At 33.7% G+C, this 26,282-nt stretch overlaps 3 protein-coding genes across 10 annotated transcripts in view; 1 reads left to right on the top strand and 2 right to left on the bottom strand.

The window, feature by feature from the left end:
• LOC105148545 (Jumonji domain containing 7) overlaps positions 1–7,000 on the bottom strand; it is a 38,043-nt gene extending 31,043 nt beyond the window's left edge. For 2 of the 4 annotated variants that reach the window (XM_087407483.1, XM_087407482.1), the window contains exons 1-2: positions 6,861–6,960; positions 4,218–4,363 (exon numbers count right to left, since the gene is read on the bottom strand). In XM_087407483.1, the coding sequence (XP_087263609.1) occupies positions 4,218–4,281 (64 nt within the window). In that variant the 5' untranslated portion in view covers positions 4,282–4,363; positions 6,861–6,960. Of the gene's footprint in view, positions 1–4,217; positions 4,364–6,860 lie in introns of all 4 variants that reach the window. The other 2 variants (XM_011060334.2, XM_087407484.1) reach the window with 2 other exon arrangements.
• Positions 6,869–14,259, top strand: LOC105148546 (prestin). 4 transcript variants are annotated; one of them, XM_011060336.2, is made up of 11 exons: positions 6,869–7,009; positions 7,792–7,993; positions 8,078–8,350; positions 8,566–8,747; positions 8,833–8,997; positions 9,822–9,926; positions 10,000–10,133; positions 10,260–10,422; positions 10,496–10,696; positions 10,777–11,025; positions 11,094–14,259. In XM_011060336.2, the coding sequence occupies exons 2-11, from the start codon at positions 7,894–7,896 to the stop codon at positions 11,529–11,531; spliced, it is 2,010 nt and encodes a 669-aa protein (XP_011058638.1). In that variant the 5' UTR covers positions 6,869–7,009; positions 7,792–7,893; the 3' UTR covers positions 11,532–14,259. The 4 variants fall into 4 exon arrangements, with proteins under 4 accessions (XP_011058638.1, XP_087263605.1, XP_011058639.1 ...); XM_087407479.1 differs by lacking the exon at positions 6,869–7,009 and adding an exon at positions 7,388–7,406; XM_011060337.2 differs by lacking the exon at positions 6,869–7,009 and having other exon boundaries at positions 7,603–8,008.
• A 3,176-nt stretch (positions 14,260–17,435) lies between these two features.
• Positions 17,436–22,891, bottom strand: Mpcp1 (Mitochondrial phosphate carrier protein 1). 2 transcript variants are annotated; one of them, XM_087407481.1, is made up of 7 exons: positions 22,796–22,891; positions 22,671–22,723; positions 22,408–22,576; positions 19,955–20,115; positions 19,611–19,847; positions 19,222–19,518; positions 17,436–17,999 (listed from the first exon to the last, which is right to left on the bottom strand). In XM_087407481.1, the coding sequence occupies exons 3-7, from the start codon at positions 22,547–22,549 to the stop codon at positions 17,772–17,774; spliced, it is 1,065 nt and encodes a 354-aa protein (XP_087263607.1). In that variant the 5' UTR covers positions 22,550–22,576; positions 22,671–22,723; positions 22,796–22,891; the 3' UTR covers positions 17,436–17,771. The 2 variants fall into 2 exon arrangements, with proteins under 2 accessions (XP_087263607.1, XP_011058631.1); XM_011060329.2 differs by having other exon boundaries at positions 22,671–22,808.
• Between the last annotated feature and the right edge of the window lie 3,391 nt (positions 22,892–26,282).

The raw sequence follows: 26,282 nt of genomic DNA, 5'->3' as shown, positions 1-26,282 counted from the left end.
ATTGACATGACGTATCAAAAGTACAGTGTACTGTATGTGTAAACTTTAGGTACGCATGTACGTGACAGGTACGGTACCGGCACACATAGGATGCGTTCGGGGAGACACTATTCGCGCTATGAACGCAAACGCTACCAACGCTATTCGTGGAATCAATAGCGTGATAGCGTTAGCAAATTCTATGAACGATCTTAGCGTAGCGTTGGTAGCGTTTAACCAGAGAGATTTAATATTCGTCAAGGTTAAATTAATGTAGGGGATTCTGTTTTCAATCACCGACCAAACTTTTCTCTGTAATTTAAATTTTTAGGGTTTTGTAAAGTATATGTAACGTAAATATTTAATTTTCTCGTAATGAATAACAGAACGCAATCTCAATTGCAATCTCTATGATTGCCACTAGGCCGGAGTAAACAATGTAAACTAGATAAAAAAATTAATAGTTACACTGAATAAATTAATCAGAAAAGGAAGAATTCTTGAGCATTCGTTGTCGATTTGAGAAGAAGCGTATCTATATCTAATAAGGACCTTAAGCATCGGCAGCGGAATACCGCAATAGTAACTTTTTTCTGTACACGGAAATTAATAATCGCCAGTAACAAGATATCTCTGACTTTCACATTTGTAATGAAATCAAATATACAAGTTGAACTCTGCAGGAACTTTGAAAAGTTAAAGATGATACACAAGCAAAAATTACGTTCACTCCAGCCTAGTAGCAAGTCATCAATTGCAGAGATTGAAATTGATATTGCATTCATTACGATAAAATTTGAAATTCACATATTACGTACGTACGTTTATTCTACGAAATTCTAAAGAGAGAAAAATTTGATGGTACTCGAGAACAGAATTCTCTCAAATATTAATCCATGACAAATGTTAAATGCTACCAATGCGACGTTAGGATCGTTCACGGATCTGTAAACGCTACCTCGGAAGGGATAGCGTTGATAGCGCGCAGTTGTGACGTAACACGCTGCCATTAGTGACATCATGATCGTGTTTGTTAGCGCTATCTGCAGCTTCGTGAACAGTTTGTAGCGCTAAATAGCGCGAATAGCTTCTCTTCGAACGCACCCATAATATGCCGTACGCTCATAATACGTCGTACACTCGTACCAATATCGTGGAGGTATTTTGCTCTGGATGTACCTAAACAGTATGCATACAGACACTGTGTTATTGATACGCTGTACTATAATATTATGTATATTTTTTATATTGCTATCATACAATTGTAGCGTTGCAAGCGTTAGTTGCGTTTATGCCCCGAGATTGCATTTAGCAATAGCGCTTGCATGCTTGCGAGATCTTTGAGAAACCGATTATAGAAATTGAGCATTCCTAAGAAACATCGAAGTCCTTTGACTGTAGCTGGTTCCTGAAATTCAGCGATAGTTTGGACTTTTTCAGGTAAAAGTTTGATACCTTCAGCGCTGATTGTATGTCAGGAAGCACTTTTCTGTCCGAACATTTATTCAGATTGATTGCTATGCCATGCCGTTGAAGTCTGTCGAATAGTATTTTTAGATACTCTTTATGCTGTATTTCATGCTGCAAAGCGATTAAAATGTCATCAATATAAGTAAGAAGTTAAGTTCTACAGTTCCATAAATCTTTGAAAAGTTTGTGCTGCATTACGAAGTCCGAATGTCATATAAGGGAATTCGAAAAATCCGAACGATGTAATTATTGCGGTTTTAGGAATATTCGATTTGCGACTGAAATCTGTTGATATGCACGCACTAGATCTACCATAAAGAATACAGTTTTGCCATGGAAATATGTGCTGTCTTGTAAAAATGGAATTAAGTAACGATCTGGCAAGGTTACCTCATTGAATTTGCAGTAATCTTTATATGGACACCAATCGCTATTCTTTTTTTGCACGAGATGTAGGGAATTAAGGTCTTTTGGAAGATCTATATAAGGTCTATGATCTTGTTGGATCATGTAAAATTCTTGTTCAGCTGCTTTGAGTTTTTTTCTGGATAGAGTCGTCTGGCTTTATTTGACACGAGGAGACCCGTTGTTTCGATTACATGTTCCCGTGTACAATTTATTTGTGCGTGATCGACATCCTAATTATTTCAGCTATACAAAGAGATTTTAAACTTGTTTAGGATCTCTTTGTATGGGCAATCGGTCAACGCTGTTAATCGAGGAATAGCTTTGTTGACAAGTTAAGCAGAAATTTTAAGAAATGTCGATCAAACGCTTGTGCTGTATGTCAGGCAGTAAATTGAAAATTACTAGAAAATCTGAGCCAATAATGAAGGCGATCATGAAAGACCATTAAAAAATATGACAGAATCCCAAATCAAACTGGAGTAATTTTTGTTCATACGTAGGGATGATCGTTTGTAGCGTAAAATATCCGATCGCTAATGTGAATATGATCGCGTCTTGAGATAGGAATGATTAAGATATCCGCTCCAGTGTCCACCAAAAATTTGGTGACACGGTCTTTATGAGACGGTGAGTCGCCACGGCCAAACTATCTGCCGCCGGAAATAGTCGTATCTCTAGTTTTCCTGCATCGCTGGCTTCCAGCTGCAGGGTTGCGTACATTTGATAGCTTTACCACTAAAGCATCGATGACACCAGCAGGACTTGTTCTCCGATTGTGATCTTGAACAGTTTCTGCGACGAGAATGTCGCGAGGTCTGTGACTTGCCACGCATAAACGAGTTTTCAATTTCTCCACCCGATCTAGAAGCGCGGACATTTGCGAATCCATCGAATTGGCTTCTGTCGGTGTAACTGCTGTGACAACGTTAATGCCAGCGGATAGCACATTTGTGATTCGATCTGCTAGTTGCGACAGCTCTTCGAGTTCGTGTTTGGTAGCTTGTTATAGTAAGCGTTATACACAGCCATAAAGATTTAAGCACTCCCTCTGACACGCCGTTTTGCGAGATCTCTCATCCGACGGAGCAATTGCGACGGACGGCGGTCACCTAAATCAACCTCATTTAATAACTTATGCAGTTTCTTTTCGGTATTATCCGCAAAACTCTTAACTAACTTGTTTTTGAGCGCGGCATATCTATCCGTCGCGGGTGGATTAAACACGATATCACTAACTTCGATTAAGGAATTGTCGTCAAGACACTGTATCATGTAATTGTATTTCGTCTCATCTATAGTTATATCCGCGGTGAGGAATTGAGTTTCCATTTGTACAAACCATAGATCTAGTTTTGATTTTCAAAACAATATGAATCTGATTTCGACTCGCGCAAGTGCAGGCACTTCAACTATACACGACGATGCACCGCTGCCCTGATCGCCCGAGGGAGGATCGCCTGAACTACTAGCCATGTCTGCGACTTGTTAGGATGCACGCGTTAGGTTAAATGGAACTGCGACACGATCACGTCAGGATCATTAATCTGGGGCTGCTGTGCCCAATGTAGTGCTGAGCGTGTCTGACCAACTAATGGCGAAGGAAGATTAGCGGAAAATCACTAAGTTCACAAAGAAATGTTACTCATTGTTTCTGACTCACAAGCCATAAGGAAGTTTAATATAAACTCAAATGAATATTTGGAACGTATATCGAAAGAGTAGAGACGTAATTGTGTGTATTATATAACAGCTTGAATATCGGTGTTGCATTACTAGGTTAGAAATAGAATATGAGAAACTAAAAAATCTATAACATAAGCGTTTATCTGACGGCGCGAGTAATTACCTAACGATATGAGCAGTAATCGATGCCGATCTCGCAATGAATATAAAGTGATGATTAATCTACCGAGCACTAACTTAAAATCTATCGCTTACAAAAGTTACGCAGAACGCCATGATACCAGTGAGAAAGAGGAAGGGGGAAAAGGAGAGAGGAAGGGAGGGAGAGAGAGACGGAAGGGGAAGGAAAGAGAGAGAGAGGGGGGAAAATCGGAAAAAAGAAATGACTCGAGCGCCGCAACTAACGCTTGCAACCATCAAACAGTTACGCCGTACATCGCCACCTTGTGGCAGAACAGTAATACGGTAGCGGTATCTTGTACGAGTATCACACGCTTAGTTATCTGAGATGCTAAAATCGTCTGTTTTATTAACATTTCTACACGGCAAAAAATCTTCAAATTGAATTTACAGATTGCAAAAGTGTTTTATTACATAAATTAAAGTACGCACAAATAGGACCTCATCTGCACTGGATTTCATAAGAAAGTGGAAAAAAAGATAAAAAATTCACTTACTTTTGGCTCGTGCAGTTATTATCCCAGATATGTATTTGCTTGATATAAGAATTTTAGAGTCCATATATCTTAAAAATAAGCGTGCAGCTTGAGGTCCATATTATTGGAACGAACAATACCGAGTTTGTAGAACTAAGATTGAAAGTCTAGAAAAAACGTATTTTCACGTGTAGAAAATACGTGCATACGAATGCTTTGCGAAGACTAAGAATGTCAACAGAGCCAAAATTCCGTGTAGCAGTAGTTGTGCGGTCTTGCAATAGATGGTTGACATATTTTAGATAAGGACAGATGTATGATTGAGTAAGACAGAACAATATATTGGGTCATCTAAAAAGTATCCGCGGTTTTTTGTCACTAGATGTGTGTTGATGGTCATATATCTAGTGACAAAGTACCGCGGATACTTTTTAAATGACCCAATATAATATATTACATAATGTAAGAAATTAATCAAAGATGTCACTATCGAATTTGGAATTAAAAAAGTCTTTACTATTGATCAAGTTCGGTAAGTCTGGATCTACAATAGATTTTTAAGCCTTAAGAAATGGACGAATCGCAATCGATTATTCTTCTCGCATTCGACTATTTATTGGTCAATTTCTTATGGCTTAAAATACCTATTGTAAGTCCGGACTTAGAATCCCGTTAAGCACCGACGAGATACTATTAAAGACCGACATCCTTACGGAAGTTCGCGTCCTTGAGAATATTGAAGTAATTAAGAATTAAAAATTAATAATATATTAATTTTATGATTTATTAGTTTAGTAGACGTATTAATGCATTTAGAACTCAATAATACTTCATTATTCTTTAAAATTTCAATGTTATCATCAAATGAGATTAACTTGATTATCAATAGAGATGATAACTGCAGAAAAAAAATTGTAATTTTTTTGCATTATATAGGATATTATAGCTTTAAAAGTATGCATGTATTTATGGAACATTTATGTAATAAAAAATTGAATTTAATAATGTATGAGTCAAATATTTAATAATAGCAAATTAATAATAGCAAATTTATATCAATTGTCGATAATGTCAGAGTTCTCCAATTATCTCTAGACCCTCGTCCTAGAATCCCTCGTCTAAGTCCTTTTTATACCGTCGAAAAGTGTTCAGAGTTGATGGTCTTTAATAGTATCTCGTCGATGTTTTAAGTAATGTCTTAAGACGTTAAAGGCCGCAGCATAGACGTTTGCATGACGCATAACGCATAATATTGGGTCATCTAAAAAGTATCAGCGGTACTTTGTTACTAGATATATGACCATCAACACACATCTAGTTACAAAAAACCGCGGATACTTTTTAGATGACCCAATATATAAGCAAACCAACTAATCAAAATCTTTACTTTCCTCCCATATCATAAAAAAGAATTTCGATTATATGCATTATGCGTTATGCAAGAGTCTGTCTGATTGGTTCAGACCGGCCCTCTGATTGGTTCGGCCCTCGATTTCTTAAAACTGTACTTAGACAATCTTGAATATATTGGATCATCTAAAAAGTATCCGCGGTATTTTGTCACTAGATATTGGGTCATCTAAAAAGTATCTGCGGTACTTTGTCACTAGATATATGACCATCAACACACATCTAGTAACAAAAAATCGCGGATATTTTTTAAATGACCCAATATTTGACTATGAATACCGGCCTTATAGCTCCCGTACACAGAACGCAGCAATGCTTGCCGCGCGGCGGAAGTTATCCTACTAACCAATAATTCTATATTCTTAAGTCGGCCTCACCATGCAAAACTTCTAGAAATGATGTAATATTACTTTCCGCCGCGAGGCAAAAGTTGGATTGATAACTCCTGCATACTGGACGCGGAAAATAAGATGCTTGCTGCGCGGCAAAATACGACGCGGTAACCAATGAACACATTAGGAGCTGTAAGCTTATTGGCTACCGTATCACATTTTACCGCGCGGCAAGCAGACGTTTCCGCGTCCAGTGTGCAGAAGCCATGAGTTCAATTTTTGTCGCGCGGTGGAAATTATGTATCTATTACTTCCGAGCAAGCGAGACGTTGATTGGCTATCGTACCAACTTTCGCCGCGCGGCAAGCATTTTGTGTGCGGGACCCATTAAGCCGGTTCTATATTAGTTGCAAGTTGATCGCAAGTTTGTTGCGACAGCCAATATGAAGCATTGATTTTTAAATACAAGCTTCAGATTGGCTGTCGCAACAAACTTGCGATCGGTTTGCAACTAATGTAGAACCGGTTTAATGTATAATCATAAATTTTCATTGATTTATCATTATCTAACTTATCGACATCAAAAACTTCGAAATTAAAAAGAAAAATGGAACTTTAGCAACGATTTTGTTTTTCAAAATGTATGAAAATACGGAAAATACACAAATTTACAAAATGACATCGGAGAGAGTTACGTAATATTTACTCAAATTACATTTACATTTGCATTTATATGGCTGTTCCATAAATATTTATTAATGTAATTAAACGAAAAATCGCAAATTATAATGCGTATTTATAATATATGTAAACGTAACCAAATACTAATCTATATAAATTCTTTTGAAATCGATACATACATTAAATTAATTGTAGAGGTTAGTTCGCGTACTTAAATATTGAAGAAAATAAAAAGACAGACCTTTTGCTTCTTGCGACAGAATATGAAACGCCTCTTGGATTCTGACCTCGAGATTTGACATTATTCAAGATAAAAAAGAAATAATGCGAAACGTTTAAGAAAGCACCGACAAGTCTAAACAAATCTGACAAGTGGCCTCGGAGATAGATGTAGGTATTGTAGGTTAGGAGATCTAAATTGAAATTGTGAATATTGTTATACTACACAACTACACAGCTAATCAATGCATCTGAAACTTCGTCGGAATTAGTCACGTGCTAGTAATTTCATTGTCTCTTTGCTGAGGATTAAAAGAGATCGAAGAATCCCTTTTAATATGTGGATATATATATATATATATGTATATATATATATATATATATATATATATATATATATATATATACATATACACATCCCAAGTAGCACATAGCACTTACAAAAAAAACGTTAACAAACATCTCAATAATCGTTTTTTTAGCGCTTTGCAAACGTGCTGTGCTACTTGGGATACATGTAAATTTACGCTTTTCATCGAGAAGCTAACTAGCTAAAACGGACGAGATGGTGACAGAATTTAAAAAATATTTATTATTTTAATCTAATTCAAATTCTATATTTGTAGTACATATTGCACATAAAAATTAACCAGAGCGATGCATTTAATAATATATTATATGTTCGTATATATTCATAAGATGAGTCTTACTCTGTGTAAATCATTACAGATTAAATATAAAATATGAGAGGATGGTGTGTGGTGTGTGTGTGTGTGTGTGCGTGTGCGCGCGCGCGGTGTGTGCACGCGCGCGCGTGCGCGCGTGTGGAAATTTCTGCTCAAGATGTTACGTAATCGTGAAAAATGAAGAAATGTTGTGGATCTAGAGATAGAGAATTTTATTATGAATCTCAAAAATATTATATCTATTATATAATGTTGATTTGATTACAGATACATTGTATAGAGCAAAAAAGATAATCTCACATCAGTTTTGACATTGAGCTCAGAGATAGATACAGTTGTTAAAATTAAACACGTTCGCCATTGTAGATCATGAACAAAAGCAATATGTTGCAATTACGCTTAGAAAGGCCTCTTTATGAACACGAAATGCTGAATCAAACTTACGATTATGAAAAACCAAAGTCATCCTGTAAGTTATAATGAGGTATAGATACATCCTATGTAAAAACATAAATTTAAGTATAAGCAATAATTACAAATAATCTGTTTACAGTGATGCAGAATGTGATAAACAATGTTAAGTCAAAGAATTGGCAGTCTTGTATAGTGTCGACAGTTCCAGTGGTACAATGGCTCAGCCAATATAATTGGAGGGAAGATATATTGCCTGATATTATTTCAGGTCTAACAGTAGCAATTATGCATATACCACAAGGTATGGCTTATGCACTTCTGGGAAATTTACCGCCGGTAGTTGGCATATATATGGCCTTCTTTCCTGTCTTCATATATTTCCTTTTCGGGACGTCCAAGCATGTATCTATAGGTAAGAATATCAGGTGATATTAAGAGAATATACAAAATTTGAATTAGAGATAACATTGAGTTAAAACCAAGTTGCAAAAATATATATATTTTGCAACCCTCTTGGTTAATACATTTATTTGATTAACTTCCATTACAGAACAGTTAGAAATAATACATCTTAATATGAACTTATTCAACTACCTTGAACAATCAAACATTCTTGGCACTCATCAGGAACTTTTGCTGTGGTTTGCCTAATGACTGGCAAAGTAGTCACATTTTACTCAAATCCATATGTCGGACACACGTTTGCAAATGCTACGGATGCTGTTTTACAAAATCTCCAAGATGTCTCATATGGATATACACCTATGCAGGTAGCAACAGCTGTGACATTAATGGTCGGAATATTTCAGGTAAATGCCTTTTGCATCTTTGAAAGTATATTTCTTTTAAAATTGAAAAGACAGGGAAAATAAATAGATTTGCTTATCATTATAGATAATAATGTATACATTCCGATTAGGCATTGTAACGACTTTACTGAGTGAAACTTTAGTAAACAGTTTTACAACAGCAGCTGCTGTTTATGTTTTAATATCTCAAATCAAGGATCTTCTTGGTTTAAAATTGCCAAAGCAAAAAGATTACTTCAAATTGATTTTTGTAAGTAAACATAAATTATATTTCTCGTACATAAGACTATATATTATATAGTATATTAAGACATAATATCACATTTTTCCGTTTCTGTTGTATGATAAATTTTTTAAGCTTTGTTGATTGCCTAGAAAAATCCGAGAACCTCTTTGTCCTGCAACCAATCAATAGGTTTGAAAATCTTTATCGTATAACATATAAAATATTAGCTTTATACCATGAATTATATAGTAAATGTACAATGTAACAAGAAAAATGTGGGATTTAAATCTTTCATTATCTTTTTTTAGTAAAGACCGTATTTTTTTATGTTAGAATCTATGTATAAAAAGATTTAATTATGAAAGATAAAATGAAAGAAATTATTATAAAAATAAAAAATTTTTTTCAAAAAATAAAATATTTTATTAATTTTCTTCTTTTGCTTATATAAACATTTAAATAAGAAAACTATTATATCTAATGTAAAAATATATTATTAGATATTATTTAGTCTGATTACTGCGAATTTTAATTCTAGTGATTATATATCTGTGCGACGTACGTATTATTAATCAGTTTGTCAGTTACGGAATAAAAAATTATCAATTTCGAAAATACTTTTCTCATTAAGCATAGATACGAATATGTGCAACTTTATATTATGAAAATTGCTTTAAAATATTTTCAATATAATACAAATATATACAAATGTATAAAATCTATTATGTCGTTGAACAATATGCACACTAATTATGTGGACAAAATGATGTATATTATTTGCTCGCAACTGTATTTGTTTTCAGATTAGTATAATAGAAAAACAGATATTTTACTTTTTTTATTTTCAGACTGTTATAGATGTATTTAAAGAAATAAAGAATACCAATATAGCCGCTGTAACTGTATCGACTGTATCAATTATTATTCTTGTTGTCAATAATGAATATCTAAAGGTAAATAGCATATTAATTTAATACTTTAATTGAATATTTGTAAAAGTTAAAAATATGATTTATATTTCATTAGCCAAGAATGAAAAAAAAATGCAGCATACCAATACCCATTGAACTTATTGCAGTAGTTGGTGGAACATTAATCTCTCGATATTGTGATTTACCAAAAATTTATGATATTGAAACCGTTGGGCATATTCCTACGGGGTATAAAAATTTTATTTTTTAACATTTTATCCTATTTTCCAAAATTCTATATTTGCCAAAATTCTATTATAATATCTACTTAAAATTTAAGATATTAAAATATTAATTCTTATGTCTTTTAAATAGATTGCCCAAGCCAGAAGTGCCAAGTTTCGAATTATTACCCTTAGTATTGGTCGATAGTATTGCGATAACCATGGTTTCATATACTATCACTGTATCAATGGCGTTAATATTCGCACAAAAGCTTAATTACGAGATAGATTCGAATCAAGAACTTCTTGCAATGGTCAGACATTAATATAATTTTTAACAATTATTGAGCTTTCATTAATAATTCCGGCAAATTATTCTAATTTTAGGGTTTTAGTAACATAATGGGTTCTTTCTTCTCCTGCATGCCAATATCGGCTTCCTTGAGTAGATCTCTTATTCAGCAAACCGTCGGAGGACGTACGCAGATAGCGAGTATTGTATCTTGCTTATTATTGCTTATTATACTTTTGTGGATCGGGCCATTTTTTGAGCTTCTACCAAGATGTGTCTTGGCTTCCATAATAGTTGTACGTGTAGAATTATATTATAAAGAAAATCTCGCATTGTCATTAAGAAAGCATATAATTCTTAAAGACTTTTCATGCAGGTAGCGTTAAAAGGAATGTTTCAACAAATCAATCAACTCGTTAAATTTTGGAAACTAAGCAAAATCGACGCTGTAATTTGGATTATAACGTTTTTCGTGGTAATATTGATAAATATCGACATTGGATTGCTTGCTGGATTGCTCGTGTCGCTTGTCATGATTCTATTGCAAGTTATTCGACCTTATACATGCTTATTGGGTCATATACCGCATACAGATCTGTATTTAGACATGGGTAGATACAAAGCGGTAAGGCATATCGAATAAATCAGAAAACAAAGCTATTAATCAGCTTTTATATTGATTTTTATTTTTAGGCGGTAGAGATACATGGAATAAAAATATTTCACTATTGTGGGACTTTGAATTTCGCCAATAATAGCTATTTCAAGTCCATTGTATACAAACTTGTGGGAGTGTGTCCACAAAAAATTATTAAGTACAGAAAAAAATTGGCCGAAGAGAGTCGCTTTTTGGATGAGAAAAACTCCAGAGAGACATGTGAATTACAGTGTATAATCATGGATATGAGCGCGTTGAGTTACATCGATCCCAGTAGCGTTCAAGTCCTGCATATAATCGTAGAAGAGTTCACTCAAGTGAATATTAAGTTTTACTTTGCTAATTGTCCTAGTCCTATTTTCGAAACAATCAAGAAATGTGACTTATATGTATATGGGACGATGTCATTGAAAATCTTTGCAACTATACAGGATGCCATTGCTTATTTTCAAAGTGAAATAGCCTCAAGATAATGGAAAATACAATAGTTTTCTAATATACTGTAGTAAGATACATATATATATGTATACAATAGGGTAGACCAAAAAAATTTTTGAAAATCAATTAGCGATACCTCCCCCCCCCCCGCTAAAAAAAAATAGCTATGAGCCACAATATGATTTAGATAAAATTTCATCGAAATCGATTAATATTTTCAGGTTGCCTCTCGACTTTGAAAATTAGTATTTGTGCATTTCTTGAATACATGTATCAAAATTTGAAAAAATATTGAAATTTTAATACAATTTTGTACTATCTATTCTTTTTTGGTCACTAGAATCCGAGGTTAGAAGTACACATTTCAAAATGGCGGATCCAATATGACTACACAAAGGATGTGAGTAAAGTCCAAGACCGGGAAATAACTAAGCATTTCCAAAAAAAATGTTTCCTACGAAAGTTGCAAGGTTTTAAATGATCTATTCACTGATCTGGTCTTGGGTTCTCAAGGTCATATTAATTTTTTTAAATGGCACTCCTAATTTTCGATTCCAGACTCTAATAACCGATGTCGAGAATTTTCAAAAACTATAATAAAGTTATTTTTTATTGAATATTTTTCAGATTATTAAAAATTTATTTTTACGTAAAAATGAAAATAAGAGGTACAACTTCCAATAGCCTTGATCTTGACAAAGTTCCAGGACATGATCCTAAATAATATTCAAGAGATTTTAGTCGTCGGACACCTTGCGTAATGCTAATATTTACGATAATGTAACCTTCGAGCTTTACCCTTTCGAATTATACCCAGTGAGAAATGACAATGAAATCGACATCGAAATCATCAAATTGACATCAACTCGACGTCAATTCGACATCGATTCCATTGCCATTTCTCACTGGATATAACTCGAAAAATACTTAATAAAAAATAACTTTATTATAATGTTTTGGAAAGCTGTCGATATCGGCTATTAGATTCTGGAATCAAAAATAGAATATGCTATTTAAAACAATCGATGTGATCTTTACCTGACCTTGGCAACACCACTCGAAGTCAGAGTGATCAGATCAGTGAATAGATTATTTTAAAGTTTAAATTTTAAACTATAACTTTTGTAGGAAACATTTCTTTCAGAAATGCTTAGTTTCCGAGATATTTCACCAGTCCGGAACTTTTACTCACTCTATCATATTGGATCCGCCATTTTGAAATGTGTACTGACTGTGTTGGATTCGTGTTCAGCAACCAAAAAGAACAAGTAGTACAATAATGCGTTCGGGGAGACGCTACTTTTGTTATTCTATCATTGTTTATTAGACGTAAAACAAAGATAGAATGACACAATAGCGCTAATAGCGTTTCCCCGAACGCACCTCAAATTCTATTGAAATTTAAATATTTTTTCGAATTTTGACACATGTATTCAAGAAATGCATAAATACTAATTTCTAAATCGAGAGATAATTTGAAGATATTAATCGATTTCAACGAAATTTTACACAAATTATATTGAGGTCCATAGCTAACTTTTGGGAGTATTTGCTAATTGATTTTCACAAATTTTTTTTTTGACCCATCCTAATGTATAAAATATATATATCTTTTTGTTACAACTATTATTATATTAATGTATAATGGAGGAATGGATGAATGTAATTATAGAATGCAACTGCATATTTATTGTTATTTTCCTTTATGCAAGATACTTATTTTGTTTGTGAAATGATATAAACGTAAGAATTATATTTTTTGCTATTAATTTTATACAATGCAATGTAAAATACAGTATTGTTATATACATGATTAATATTGCATTGAAAATACTGCATCACTGGAAGTGAGGTGATATAAAAGTAAAACTTGCAATGGATATTTTCTAACACTGTACTTAGAAATGAGAAATTGTGAATTGTTTTGCTCTATATGTTGAAATTAATTTTTTTTAATGGTTCTACTACATTTACTAATGAGATAGAAGTTGGAAAAATGATCAAAAGTCACCTTGAAATTTGAATAAAGCAAACATGGTTTTATATTGTAAATAAGATGAAGACTCTGTAACTAAATTATATAAAGGCTTCATCAATTTATTTCGATTTGGCAAGGCATTGGAAATAAAAAAGACACTGAATTTGTTTTGTGAGCTATGCAGCATATTTTCGACAAATTCAAAAATATTTGTCAAATTTAAAATATTATTAATAGAATTAAAAAAACAATTTTTGACACATTATTGATATATACTGTTGAATCAGTACAATGAGATAAAAGTTGGAAAAATTGGCCGAAAGTCAATCTTAAAATTTAAATAAAACAAATGTGATTTTATATTGTACATAAGATGAAGATTCTCTAACTAAATTATATAAAGGCTTCATCAATTTATTTGGTTTTGACAAGGCAATGAAAATAAAAAACTGAATTTGTTTTGTGAGCTATGCAGCATATTTTCGACAAATCCAAGAATATTTGTCAAATTTCAAATGTTATTAATAGAAAGGATACGGGCAGTAAGAGTCAAGCGCAGAAAATGTCGCGCAAATAATATATCTATAAAGTGTGAAACTTCTTTATTCACTAAAATGCGCTTACATGTTTCGGGTCACTTTTGAGCTTCCTTCCTCAGAGATAACATAAACCAACATATATAAAAATTGTGAATAAAAATTATCCTGTTATGGTGAGCTCTCCTACATCGAGAATTTAAATGTCGGAATTAAAACCAAAAAGAGTGAAAGAAAAAAGAAAAGAAATTAGGAAATATCATAAAATAGAATATGGAGAACTAATTTATCAAACAATTTTAAGCTTATAATTAATTATCCAGCAAATATAAGGACGCTCACAGAGCACTATATCGTAAACACTACAAAAATAATTCAAGAATCGGCTTCTGTTAATGTTGGCCAGTCAATATCAGACACAGTGAGTGACACTTTTGTTTTTAACTAGTAATTTTCCGAGATAACAAATGGAAAAATGTATCATTAAAGCGTTAATCTATTCCAAGAACAAGAAAGTAATCGATAAACACGCCAAAAAGACTCATTACTGCGTACGAACGACACTGACTGACTCGACAACAACCTTTATAGTTTGTTTATGATCGGGAGATAAGCTTTGGGAAACCCATCTATATCCGTCTGCAAGTTGAGTCCATGCATCTGTCTCCTGATGAATATCATCTCCGAAATAAATCTCTTCCTGTAGTGAGGCTTTTCGTCCAGTATTGTAATGGTATCCCAATCGAAATCATGGCCTTCTTGTAACCGATGTTCCGTTATGACATTACGAGTAGAAGTATTCCATTAGATGTGATTCTTAACCTCAGCTGTCTACACGTCTGTCTCACAACTTGCATCGCAACTCTTACACGAGATCTTATAAACAACATTCGATTTCTTGTCACGCGGTAAAAGGTCCTTATGCATCCTAATGAATTCTCGCAATTTATTAATACTATAAAATGAAACCCTCATACGCTCGCTATTCAATCTACTAAGCTTCTCAATAATCACGAACGAAGTGAACCACGAAGGCTGCACTGTTTCAACCCTATTATCATTAACAATACTCTTCCTATTACTAGCCATAATAATTTTCTTCAAACGATTGTTAATATTCTCAAATATAAAGTTCAATGGATAATCATTCTCTATAATACTTTAATAATGAAACATAAATTATCAAGATGAAATTTAGGATTCGAAAGCAAAACTACCCTATCAACTAATCCCGCGATTGTATCTATTTTTTGAGAAACCGGATGCTGTGATCAAAAATTCAAATATCTACTAAAAAAAATCGGCTTATGGTACCAATTGAACTCTATCAACTCTCATCTCTAATCACTGTAACATCCAAAAAATTCAATCTATTATTCCCTATCTCCATAGTGAACTGAAGCTTAGGATGCTGAGAATTGAAAAATATTAAGAATAGAATTAACCGAAAACGCAGGTGTCGCCAATATAATATGTCGTCAATAAACCTATGTAAGATAAAAGGGCAACGGAAACCGAATCAAAGAAGCTCTAACCTCCAGTTTTCGCATAACTAGATTTGCGATGACGGGAGATAATGGAGAGCCCGTAAGAGTCCCGTAATTCTGCTTACATATAACACTATCAAAAACAAAGAAAGTAGAATCTAAAACAAATTGAACCGCTTTGATGAATTCCTTCTCCGGTAAACAATAATCTCTAGAAATAAATCGTCAATGATCTTTAATACAGTCCATCGCATAGTTAATGGGGACGTTAGTGAAGAGGCTCACAATAGTGATATTAACTGAAATTCATCACTCAAATGTCTATCACCAAATTCCTTAATAAGTTAAAAATTGTTTTCGATATGACTATCTGCCTCAGGAATTGTTTTTATGATAATATTATGAAGAAATATTGCTAACGAATACAAAAGGCTATTTATCGAAGAAACTATTATATGAAAGGGCAATCCTGCTTGTGTATCTTCGGAAGAGCGTAAGATCTCGAAAGTATCTCATCGTTACTTAACAAACTTCTATATGTGGAAGCTACTTTTTTTCCCTCCAACTAATAAAGCGCGTAAGCTCGTTACCATCCTCCTCGTCGGATCCCTTTCAATTACCTCGTAAGCATTCACATCCCGAAATATCTCATTTACCTTTGAAATGTACACCTGTCTATCTAAGGTTACCGTCACATTCCCCTTATCTGCACGAGTAAAAATAATCCTATCATTTATATCCCTCAAGAAAAATGTCTTTTGCTAGCTGTGACAAACTCCTATCTACCTCGTACAATGTAAGGAACAAGAAGTTATCCCACTGTATGTACATACATTGGTTCAATAATATATGGATAATGTATAAAAAAGTTGTTTTTTAATTCCACATTAATAAATAAGCATATATAATTCATGTCTTACACATTTGTGAAAATAAATTTCATTTATTAATCAAGATTTATATAATTACTTATTAATTTGCGAATCGAGAAGAATTTTGATATATTTTAGATTGAATCTTATACGTAAGAACATGCATGAAAATATTAGTTTATTTCATTATACGGTAAAACTCACAAATTTCAATAACCTTGATGTATGTTGTCATTATACTAAGTAACAATCAATAGGTTTTTTTTTAGCTGTAAAATGTTATTAATCAAAGTTAATTATTCTCTTTTTTATATTCTGAACAGTAATACAATGTATATTTTTTGCGTGATCAGCATCATAAATGTAATATGTGGGGCCTCACTTTACGTTATAAAGTGTATGTGTGGATGCAGTAGTTTCAGCCTCCCCCCCCCCCCCCCCCCGTTACTGGTGGGACCATTCAACCACCGAAAAAATAAATAAGTTTGGGATTACATTTCGCGTAGTTATAAACTCATATGGATTAAAAATTTTTTACGCAAAAAGTGAAGTTTTTACACAAACAACATAAATTCACATAATGAGTTTACATAGATGGGCTTTTTAATTAATCACAGGTACAGCTTTTTTGGAGCAAAGTTGCTAGCCTATTCTATATTTTATTCTATATTTTGATCATGACAACGTATGTATATGTAGTGACAGACTATAGAACACACATAATACGATTTAATCTAAGTAAAATTGAATTTTTTTGTTAATAACTTTTACGACCGACAATTAAAATCTTTTGATTATTATTCAGGACCTTGACAACATTTGTCAAGGTTGTTGAAATCGATGAGATCATCTTTAGTAAAGTTTTACTAAAAACCCTATACACATTACATGAGATAAATTCTGTTTTTGCTATTGCAGTCCAATATAGTTAATAAATTAAAAATCCATTTTTTCATTACAACTTTATTAATCAGCGATATATCTTGTAAAATGTTGCATTCTCTGCGTTTATATTATCAATCATCGTTATATTTTGGAAAAAGGAGAAATATTAAGCAATATAGTATGTGATTGAGTAATCGGCCTGTTTATTTATAGCGATCACCCTATGTACAATGTCACGGCTTATGGTTACTCTAGGTAACCCGTGCCTAATAGAATTCGCACAATTAGCATCCTATATTTTCTATTTGTAAGACACAATTGTTTTCTCTAATCTTGCGGCAGTGTTGCCTTGCGTTGATGCTGTTGTATAATACGGAATAAATATTCCAAAATAAAATAGGACATATCGTTCAACGACATACAATATAAGAAATTGAAGTTGCTTTATACGCTTCTCTTTTTCTAATCAATGATCGAGTGAAATGATTCGGTTAGCAATGTGCCTATCATATTGCGCTTATGCCAGACCATACTTCTTCTTGAGAGATTCTGGCATCTCAGGTGGTGGTGGACGGGGCATGCGTAACCAAACCTTGACAGCGTCATAGATAAACCATTGCGCAGCGGTCAAAGTACCGATCATAATGATTCTCGGTCCCAAGCCCTTCCACACACCACCGAAACCGAGCTTCTTCAGAACTTGACCCGCGGATGCTCCCTTCTCTTGATTCAATTTCGACACCACCTGGCCAAACATTTATAGATTCATAATGTTGACAATTTAAAACTATAAGAATCGAGAGATGTCATCAAATAATCCATGTATATGCTATACGTAGTCTATCTAGCCTAAATATCTTTCGGTATCTTTATTTCGTAACATTTGAACTGATCTATTAGGTGTTGGAATTAATTCGTAGCGTTTTACAAGTGATGGGAAGTACTTTCATTAATGTATTTTTTAATGCTCATGTGAAATAAATAACATTCTTTCATTAAAAACGCTACGAATTAATTCCAACACCTAATAATTTTCAGCTTAATTCTTTATGATCTCTATTAATGGATTATATTCGAAAATTATTTATAATAATGTAATTTATTTTAATTCAGATGAACAAATATAAATGAAGATTTTTTTTATCTTTTGAGGCTTCTATAGATATTTATATTTTATGAAGATAATGAACAACCTAGTAGCGGAGTTGCTCTTCCAAAAAATTCCCATGTTTAATGTTGGTTTAATGATATATTAACATATAATGATAACCTGTAAATCTTCAAACAATTTTGAATTTTAATTTCTTACTATGTAAGTTTTATGGCCATTCTACAATAAGCCATTAATTATAAATCAGAAATTAGAAGTTGGAAATTTAACAATCACAGTCGTCAATTTCTAACTTCTAACTTCTGATTTATAATTGATGGCTTATTGTAGAATGTGTGTTAGCTTTACAGGCCTAAATAGACTGTAGCAAGAAAGTTATTTTTTTTTTATTGATATAAATATCAAAATATACTTTGTATTTCAATAATTCATTTTTTTTTTAAGAAACAACGTCATTTATTTTGTTATCTAATCTCTCTTTTTATATTTACTCTTAATGTGTCCGAATTTTTATCATGTATCATGAAAACATAAAGATTAGCCAATAGCTGAACTTTTAAATAATAAAAGTTTCTTTATCTTGACTTTTCAAATAATATTTTTCGAACAAGTCAAATTTGATCGATAAAGGAGAATCAAAGCAAGGTAACAATGCAATAATGTACTTACTTCAATTTACTTCAATTTATATATATATATGAAATCAAAATATATGTAAATATATTTATCAAAATATATGTAAATTGAAATAATATATTCATCTTGCGTTGGTTTTTATCGATTAAATTGGCTCCTTTATCGATCAAATTTTTCTTTTTCTTTTTTTTACAAATGGAAGTATTCCAATAAAACCTACCGTATCAGCAGGATGGGATACAATAGCGCAAAATATACCGGCGATATATCCAGCTGCAAACGTAACCACCAGCTGCTCAGATTTACTACATTCTGATCTAGGTTTAGGTACTACATATTTATATAGAAGTTCGACGGTGCGTTCGAAACAGGCAAATTTCATCATCGTATATGGAATCTGACGCAGCCATAGCGGTATTAAGCCTTTATAGAATCCGGTAAGACCCTCATCTGCATACATCTTTGGTACCGCTTGTCGTAAAGTATTAGCATATCCTGGCATAGTCTGTATCCTGACCTGTAATTTAAAAACAAATTTGTTATATAGAACAGGGAGGCAGTTGATTATGATATAGAAAATGATATAGAAAACTGTTGACGATCAATTACCTTGGCGGCTTCAAATGGCGCTAAACCAATATCTGCAAAGAATTCCGCTGAAGCCGACGATATCAAGTATAAAGAGGTTCTGTATTCATAAGAGAGCTCTTCGCCAACTAACGTCGAATATTGAACTTTGAAAACTTCATAAAGACCAAATTTAAACATTCCCTGGATGGAATAGCCAAAGAAAGTAGGTGCCCAGCCTTTCACTAATCCTCGAGTGCCATCTTCGGCGAAAGTTACCTATAACACGTAGAATTCACAATAAATATTATGTTAAATATTAAACAATAATATTGTATTATATCCAGATATAAAAGAAAGTGTGAATAATTATTAAGAATAGTTACTCGAAATCCATTGAACACTGATTTGTATTTTTGAGGATCCACTTGAATTCGGCATTTGACTAAATCTAAGGGAGTGATACCGGTATGAGTGATGCCACAGGATAAAATGCCTCCGAGACCGCATAATAGGAAATAATGATTTGATCCAAACTCGCAACTATCTGGAAATAACGCAATAATCAACATCGTATTAATTTTTAATTCTATGTATTTTTCAGAAAATCCGACGAATAGAACTCTGGCAATATAAGTTGGTCCACAACCTTGCTTTAAGATGCCCTAAGCCATAAGCTGAAAAAGGTTAAGTGACATTAATTTCTGTCTTTAAATTATTTTTGAGCAATTTCTAGTCTTTAATTGTACTTAAGCAAATCGACTTCAGCAAAATCTAAAATTCTAAAAGCATAAGTTTTCTGATCGCGATATATCGTCACTTACAACTTACGACTTACGACCTCTTAAAGTAAGGTTGTGGATCTAGGCTAATATCGTAAGATCTACAAGCAATTAAGACTTTTATTAATATATTAGGTAAAAAGAAATCCATTATTTTTCCAATAGATGGTTTTAGTAATCTGTATCTCGTCTACGCGTGATATTTCGTTTCAGCAGTACGTTTAGCTAAATTCGATATAAACTCTAAAATTATTAATATAATAAATTTTCTTCTATATTTTTTCTAATTAAAAAAAGAATTCTTTTATGTCTATTGCATGATATATCAATAGACAATATTTTGTTTGTGTAGTCTCGTTATTACATCATTAAATTTAGTAAATTTAAATTTTTCACATCTCTCTCTCTCTCTCTCTCCAAGTTTAATGTGAAAGAAAACTTGTACTTGATCTAGGCAAATTGTTTCTTTTAAATACATAATAATAATAAATGGTATAATTATAAATACAGTTTTACCTTCGGTAAAAAAAGTATCTAAAAATATCTTTTTGAATAAATATCTTATAATTTTTATTGCAGAATCCTTCTCTATTTTCACTTGGAGCGGAGTACAATATTAAGTTTAAATAAAGAATAAATTAATAATATATTTAAAATTTAAAAATGTCACTTTTAAATATCGAGATATTCGTAAACATTTCAGGGGGTTCTTTCGATCAGCTGATTAATCGAGCACTCTTCTTGGTAGATTCTAAGTTTAACTGGATTTGTCTCTTTTGCTTTGCTTGCTTGATCTATAAACATGCTTTGAAAGCATGGTCAACATACAGGGATGACAATCAAATTAGCGAATTATTAATTAAATATAAACGAGGTCAATGATCGAGCCTTTTAAAGCTAAAGCATACTACGCTCAAATAAACCAAGTAAGAAATGATTTATATCTCATGCAAGCGAATTATTCCTACCGGTTCGCCTTGTTCAAAGCTAAAGAGTATATTTTGTATGTGCTGATAGCATAATGGCCAACAATGGCCGCACCTTATACAATCCAAGACATCCACGGTTTTAAATTAAATTTTCTTGCTATGTAAAATGTTAAAATTCTCACATAAAGATCATGTAATTTGTAATCTTTTAACATAGGAACAGAAATTTAATAATACATTGCACAGCACATATACAAACAATACATATGTATATGAAATGTTCGAATAATCAAACATCGGTTTTCTAGTTGTATAATTTATAAAAATGTATTATAACCTACCACGAGAAGTCGTGGAGCAAGGAATAGTGGAGCACGCTGTTATTTTTTTAAGAATTTCGAACAAACATTGATTAACTTAATGGTGATTAATCTATCAATATTATTTTATTCTATATAGCTATAACTTTGTTAAGGGAACTAAATATTTTCTTTAATAATGGGAAGAAAAGATTATAGGTAGACTAAATGGTGCAAAGACATTATTTCAATTCTGTGCTAGATTGAATTATGTCCATTTCTATCAATATAACTTTAATATCGGTTTTATGTAACTTTTTATATTCTTCTAGTTTTAGAAATTAGAAAAATAATAAATTCAACAAATCAATTAAAGTTAATCTATATTGATAAAAGTGGATTAATTGTAAGTTAATTAGAATTTTGGCCAAAGTTGTCTTAAATCATATCAATATTAAAAAAAGCAAATAAAATAAAACAAAAGTTCTCGAGAACATCAATGAGCAATCGAGCGACCTTCAAATACGGATTTGACAATGAAACGACATTCGATCGTGTTTCAGATGACGTTGAAACATATTTCGGGTTATGTAACGCGAATCAAATAGAAAAATGGCGTGTCTTATCACATAAATGGATTATTTCATACAAATAATAAGAGAAAAAATTCTTGGGACATTAGTAACTATTCCTAGTATAAACAAGATCGCTCCACAAGATGTTAGATATCATGAAATCACGTGAAAGCTGTATAACCTCTCGATTGAGAAGAATCGCTCGTTTTACTCACAATCAAAGTGAGAAGAGTTCGGAAGATAATATTACTAACCACTTTCCTCGACGGAAGCGGCAGCGATACTTCGATTCGGAACGAGTGATCGAGCACCGTTCTCCAATGCCTGGCACTTGACTGTCAAAAACGGCGACGAAAATGGATTCATTTTTGCTGCTTCTTGCATCCAGGCTAACATTGTGATTCCCGTAACTCGCGCTTACACCTGAGAAAAACATTTGTTCAGTTTAACTAGTTAGATCGCAAGCAAGGATTTTCTTTTTTTGTCCGTAAGCATACACATAGAAGTACATACAGACCTGTACAAAGTATACGAGTCTCGTGAATCCGCCGAAGAGTGAACACCAAGTGACTAAAGTGACACGAGCGAGATTGAGCGAGACTGAAAGTAACACAGACAGAAGGGTTGCTAGTTGCCACTTACCGTTTGCTTTGCCGAATTGCCACCAGTCCAATTTTTTGGGCTGCATTCAGGAATTCAGATATATCCACACAACTTACACACCACATAAATGTATGTAAAGAAAACTATCCAATCAAATTTTACATGCGACTTTATAAAAGAAATGTGATTGGATGATTTATTTCTGTATATTGCAGCTGTGTAAAACCTGCGACACACGATGTTTGTTTTCCAACTGGATTAGAATCTTGCCACCGTATTGGCTGCGATGCTGACACTGGCTTAGTTTCCATCGAGGGTTTAAACCGGATCAGAATGTAAAAACCAATCAACTACAGTCGAGCATTCCTCTGTTGTTCGTCTGTAGCCAATACGGTGGCAAGATTCTAACCGGACAATTACAATAGATTTTTAAGGAATGGATCACAATTAATTATTCTCCTCGCATTTGACTATAGTTGGTCAATTTCTTATGGCTTAAAACACCTATTGTAGATCCGGACTAATTCAGCTAGTAATCCAGCAGGAAAATAAGTATCGTGTACCGCAGGCTTAAGTGTATGTGTTCTGAATTACGTATGAAATGCATGTTGTATCATTTTATCTTTCTTTAATATTTGGTGAACAACAAAAAAAAATGATTCATTATGTGCTTAAATTCGAATCTGCAATATTTTAAATCTTATGGTTTCTGCACACTGGACGCGGAAACGCTTGCTGCGTGACAAAATATGATGCGGCCAATAAACTTACAGCTCCTAATGTGTTCATTGGTTACCGCGTCTCATTTTGCCGCGGCAAGCGTTTCCGCGTCAGTGTGCAGAAGCCATTAAACCGTAAGAAATTGATCCAACTACAGTCGAATGCGAGGAGAATAATCGACTATGATTCGTTCATTCTTTATGGCTTAGGCCCGATTGCACTAACGTTACTTTGATTTTAAGTAAGCTTAAACTCTTTCTGTCTCTGTCTCTTTTTGGCTTTAAAACGAGACAGATAAAGTTTTAAGTCTCACTTAAAATCAAAGTGACATTGATGCAACTGGGCCTTAAAACTTAAAAATCTATTGTAGATCCGGGATTATGCGTAATTCAGATGCGTAGTAGGAACGCATCCTGTGTGGATATACTATAAATAATTGACAACAACAGAGAAAAATATCAGGGCGCTCCTCGTCTTGATCCCAGTCCTGATCTCTCCTTCGAGTTGATAAACTCGTTCTGCCACTGAGCCACACAGTTCTGACGTTGTTGGTATCTCTGTTGTGTCTATATCTAGTAAATTTCTTACAATACCCTCACATTTAGATAAAACCTGCGACACACTATGTTTGTTTTCCTGTTGAATTGTTACCTGGATTAGAATCTTACCACCTTACTATTAGCTATGATGCTAATACTGACAGCATCGCAGCCAATACAGTAGCAAGATTCTAATCCAGCTAACAATGCAGCAGGAAAACAAGCATCGTGTGCCATAAACCTGTGGCATAGGGCCTTTTTCATCAATTTCTGGGAGTCCTATTTTTGAAAAGTATCGCATACGAAATACTAGGGAAATACTATAATGTACGTAATATATACTATAGTATTTTCTAACAGAGAGTATTTTTTATCAGAGAGAAATCTGAGAGAGGATATTACGGCCCAAAACCTGTAACCGCAAAATGCTTGTGCCTACGTTACTGCTGCTGTGCCCAATGTGGCGAGCGTGTCTGGGCGCCGGCGATGACCAACTAACGATGAAGGACAATTGGCAGGAAATTGTTAGGTTTGCGAATGAATGCTACTCGTTGATTCTGACTCATAAGGTGGTTTAATACAAACTTGAATGATTATTTAGCAAATATAAATTACAAAGATATAGACATGATTGCGTGCGTAAGACGGTTCGGATATCGGTATCGCGTTGCTAGAATCAGAATACGGGAAATTAAGAAAATATACACTATGAGTATTTATCCGATGACGCTAACAATTACCGAAAGAGTGAGCAATACGCGATGTCAATCTCGCAGTGAACACAAAGTGAACTTTACCGAGTCTTAACTTACTAACTATCGCAGAGGCTTATACAAGGTCCGCACGCAGAACGCCATGACACCAGAGAGAGGGAAAAAAGGAACAGCTAGAAAAAAGAATCAACTCCAGAGTCGCGACGAACGTTCGCAGCGCCGCAACTAGCGCTCGCAACGTCACATGCTGCTCCGCACTACTGCCCTTTGACAAAGTGGATGTAAACTACATAGCAATGTCCATTTTTCTCAGGGTACATTATCCACTTTTCAAGGCTAGAGATAATAAATCGATATTTGGTTCATATAATCGTGCTACATGTAACATGATTATATGAATCAAATATCGATTTAACTCGAAACTCAAAATAAGTCCACCTTTAATAACGTAAGTGGAGTCTCCTTATGACTCCTACACACAGAACGCGGTGACGCTTGCCGCGCGACGAAAGTTGGCGCGATAGCCAATCAACGTCTCGCTTGCTCGGAAGTAATAAATATTGGGTCATCTAAAAAGTATACGCGGTACTTTGTCACTAGATATATGACCATCAACACACATCTAGTGACAAAGTGACCCAATATATTGGGTCATCTAAAAAGTATCCGCGGTTTTGTCACTAGATGTGTGTTGATGGTCATATATCTAGTGACAAAGTACCGCGGATACTTTTTAGATGACCCAATATAATTTTATGCGAAAAAAGTTGAACTCAATCCAACTTATGCTGCGCGACGAAAATAATATTACATCATTTCTAAAAGTTTTGCAAAATAGGGCCGACTTAAGAACATAGAATTAGGCTAATGCGACAATTTCCGCCGCGCAGCAAGCGTTGTCGCATTTCTCTTGCGGGAAAAGTTAGAAGTATTGATTATCATATGGTTACAGGTCACGTGTTTGTACGTATGTATGTAGTAGTATATCTAGTAGATACGTGTGACCTGTGACCACATGTCAGTCAATATTTCCAACTTTTTCCAACTTATTCAAGACGTAAAGGCACTAAAATCACATCTGCCGGATTTTTCATGGGTGTTCTTACACTGCGTTTCAAACCCATTTTTTGTGACCGCTTGAGTTTGATCACCTTCTTTATATGTTTAGCATATAAACAATTGATGCAAAATATAGCCATACTGCATTCCTTTGGGTATATTCGTGATGCATGCGCAGAACTATACAATTTCGGGGTCCATTTCACATAAACTGTCGTAAGGAGTTAGTGGTCTAGGCAATATATTGGGTCATCTAAAAAGTATCCGCGATTTTTTGTCACTAGATGTGTGTTGATGGTCATATATCTAGTGACAAAGTACCGCGGATACTTTTTAGATGACCCAATATATAGAAGTCTGTGGGTTTGTTCCAAATTAACCCGTATGCTCCAAATTCACTCAGAGAGCACTTGGATTTCAGATAAGATGGCGGTTGGAGCAATTGGATTTATGTCATCGATATCTAAAATGGACCGTTGGATGGAAATGGATGGC

Source organism: Acromyrmex echinatior, chromosome 6 (assembly GCF_024713525.1).
Source record: "Acromyrmex echinatior isolate Ae372 chromosome 6, ASM2471352v2, whole genome shotgun sequence".
Classification (NCBI taxonomy): Eukaryota; Metazoa; Arthropoda; class Insecta; order Hymenoptera; family Formicidae; genus Acromyrmex; species Acromyrmex echinatior.
The sequence above is the reverse complement of the archived record's forward strand: the minus strand, read 5'-3'. Positions and strand labels throughout refer to the sequence as shown.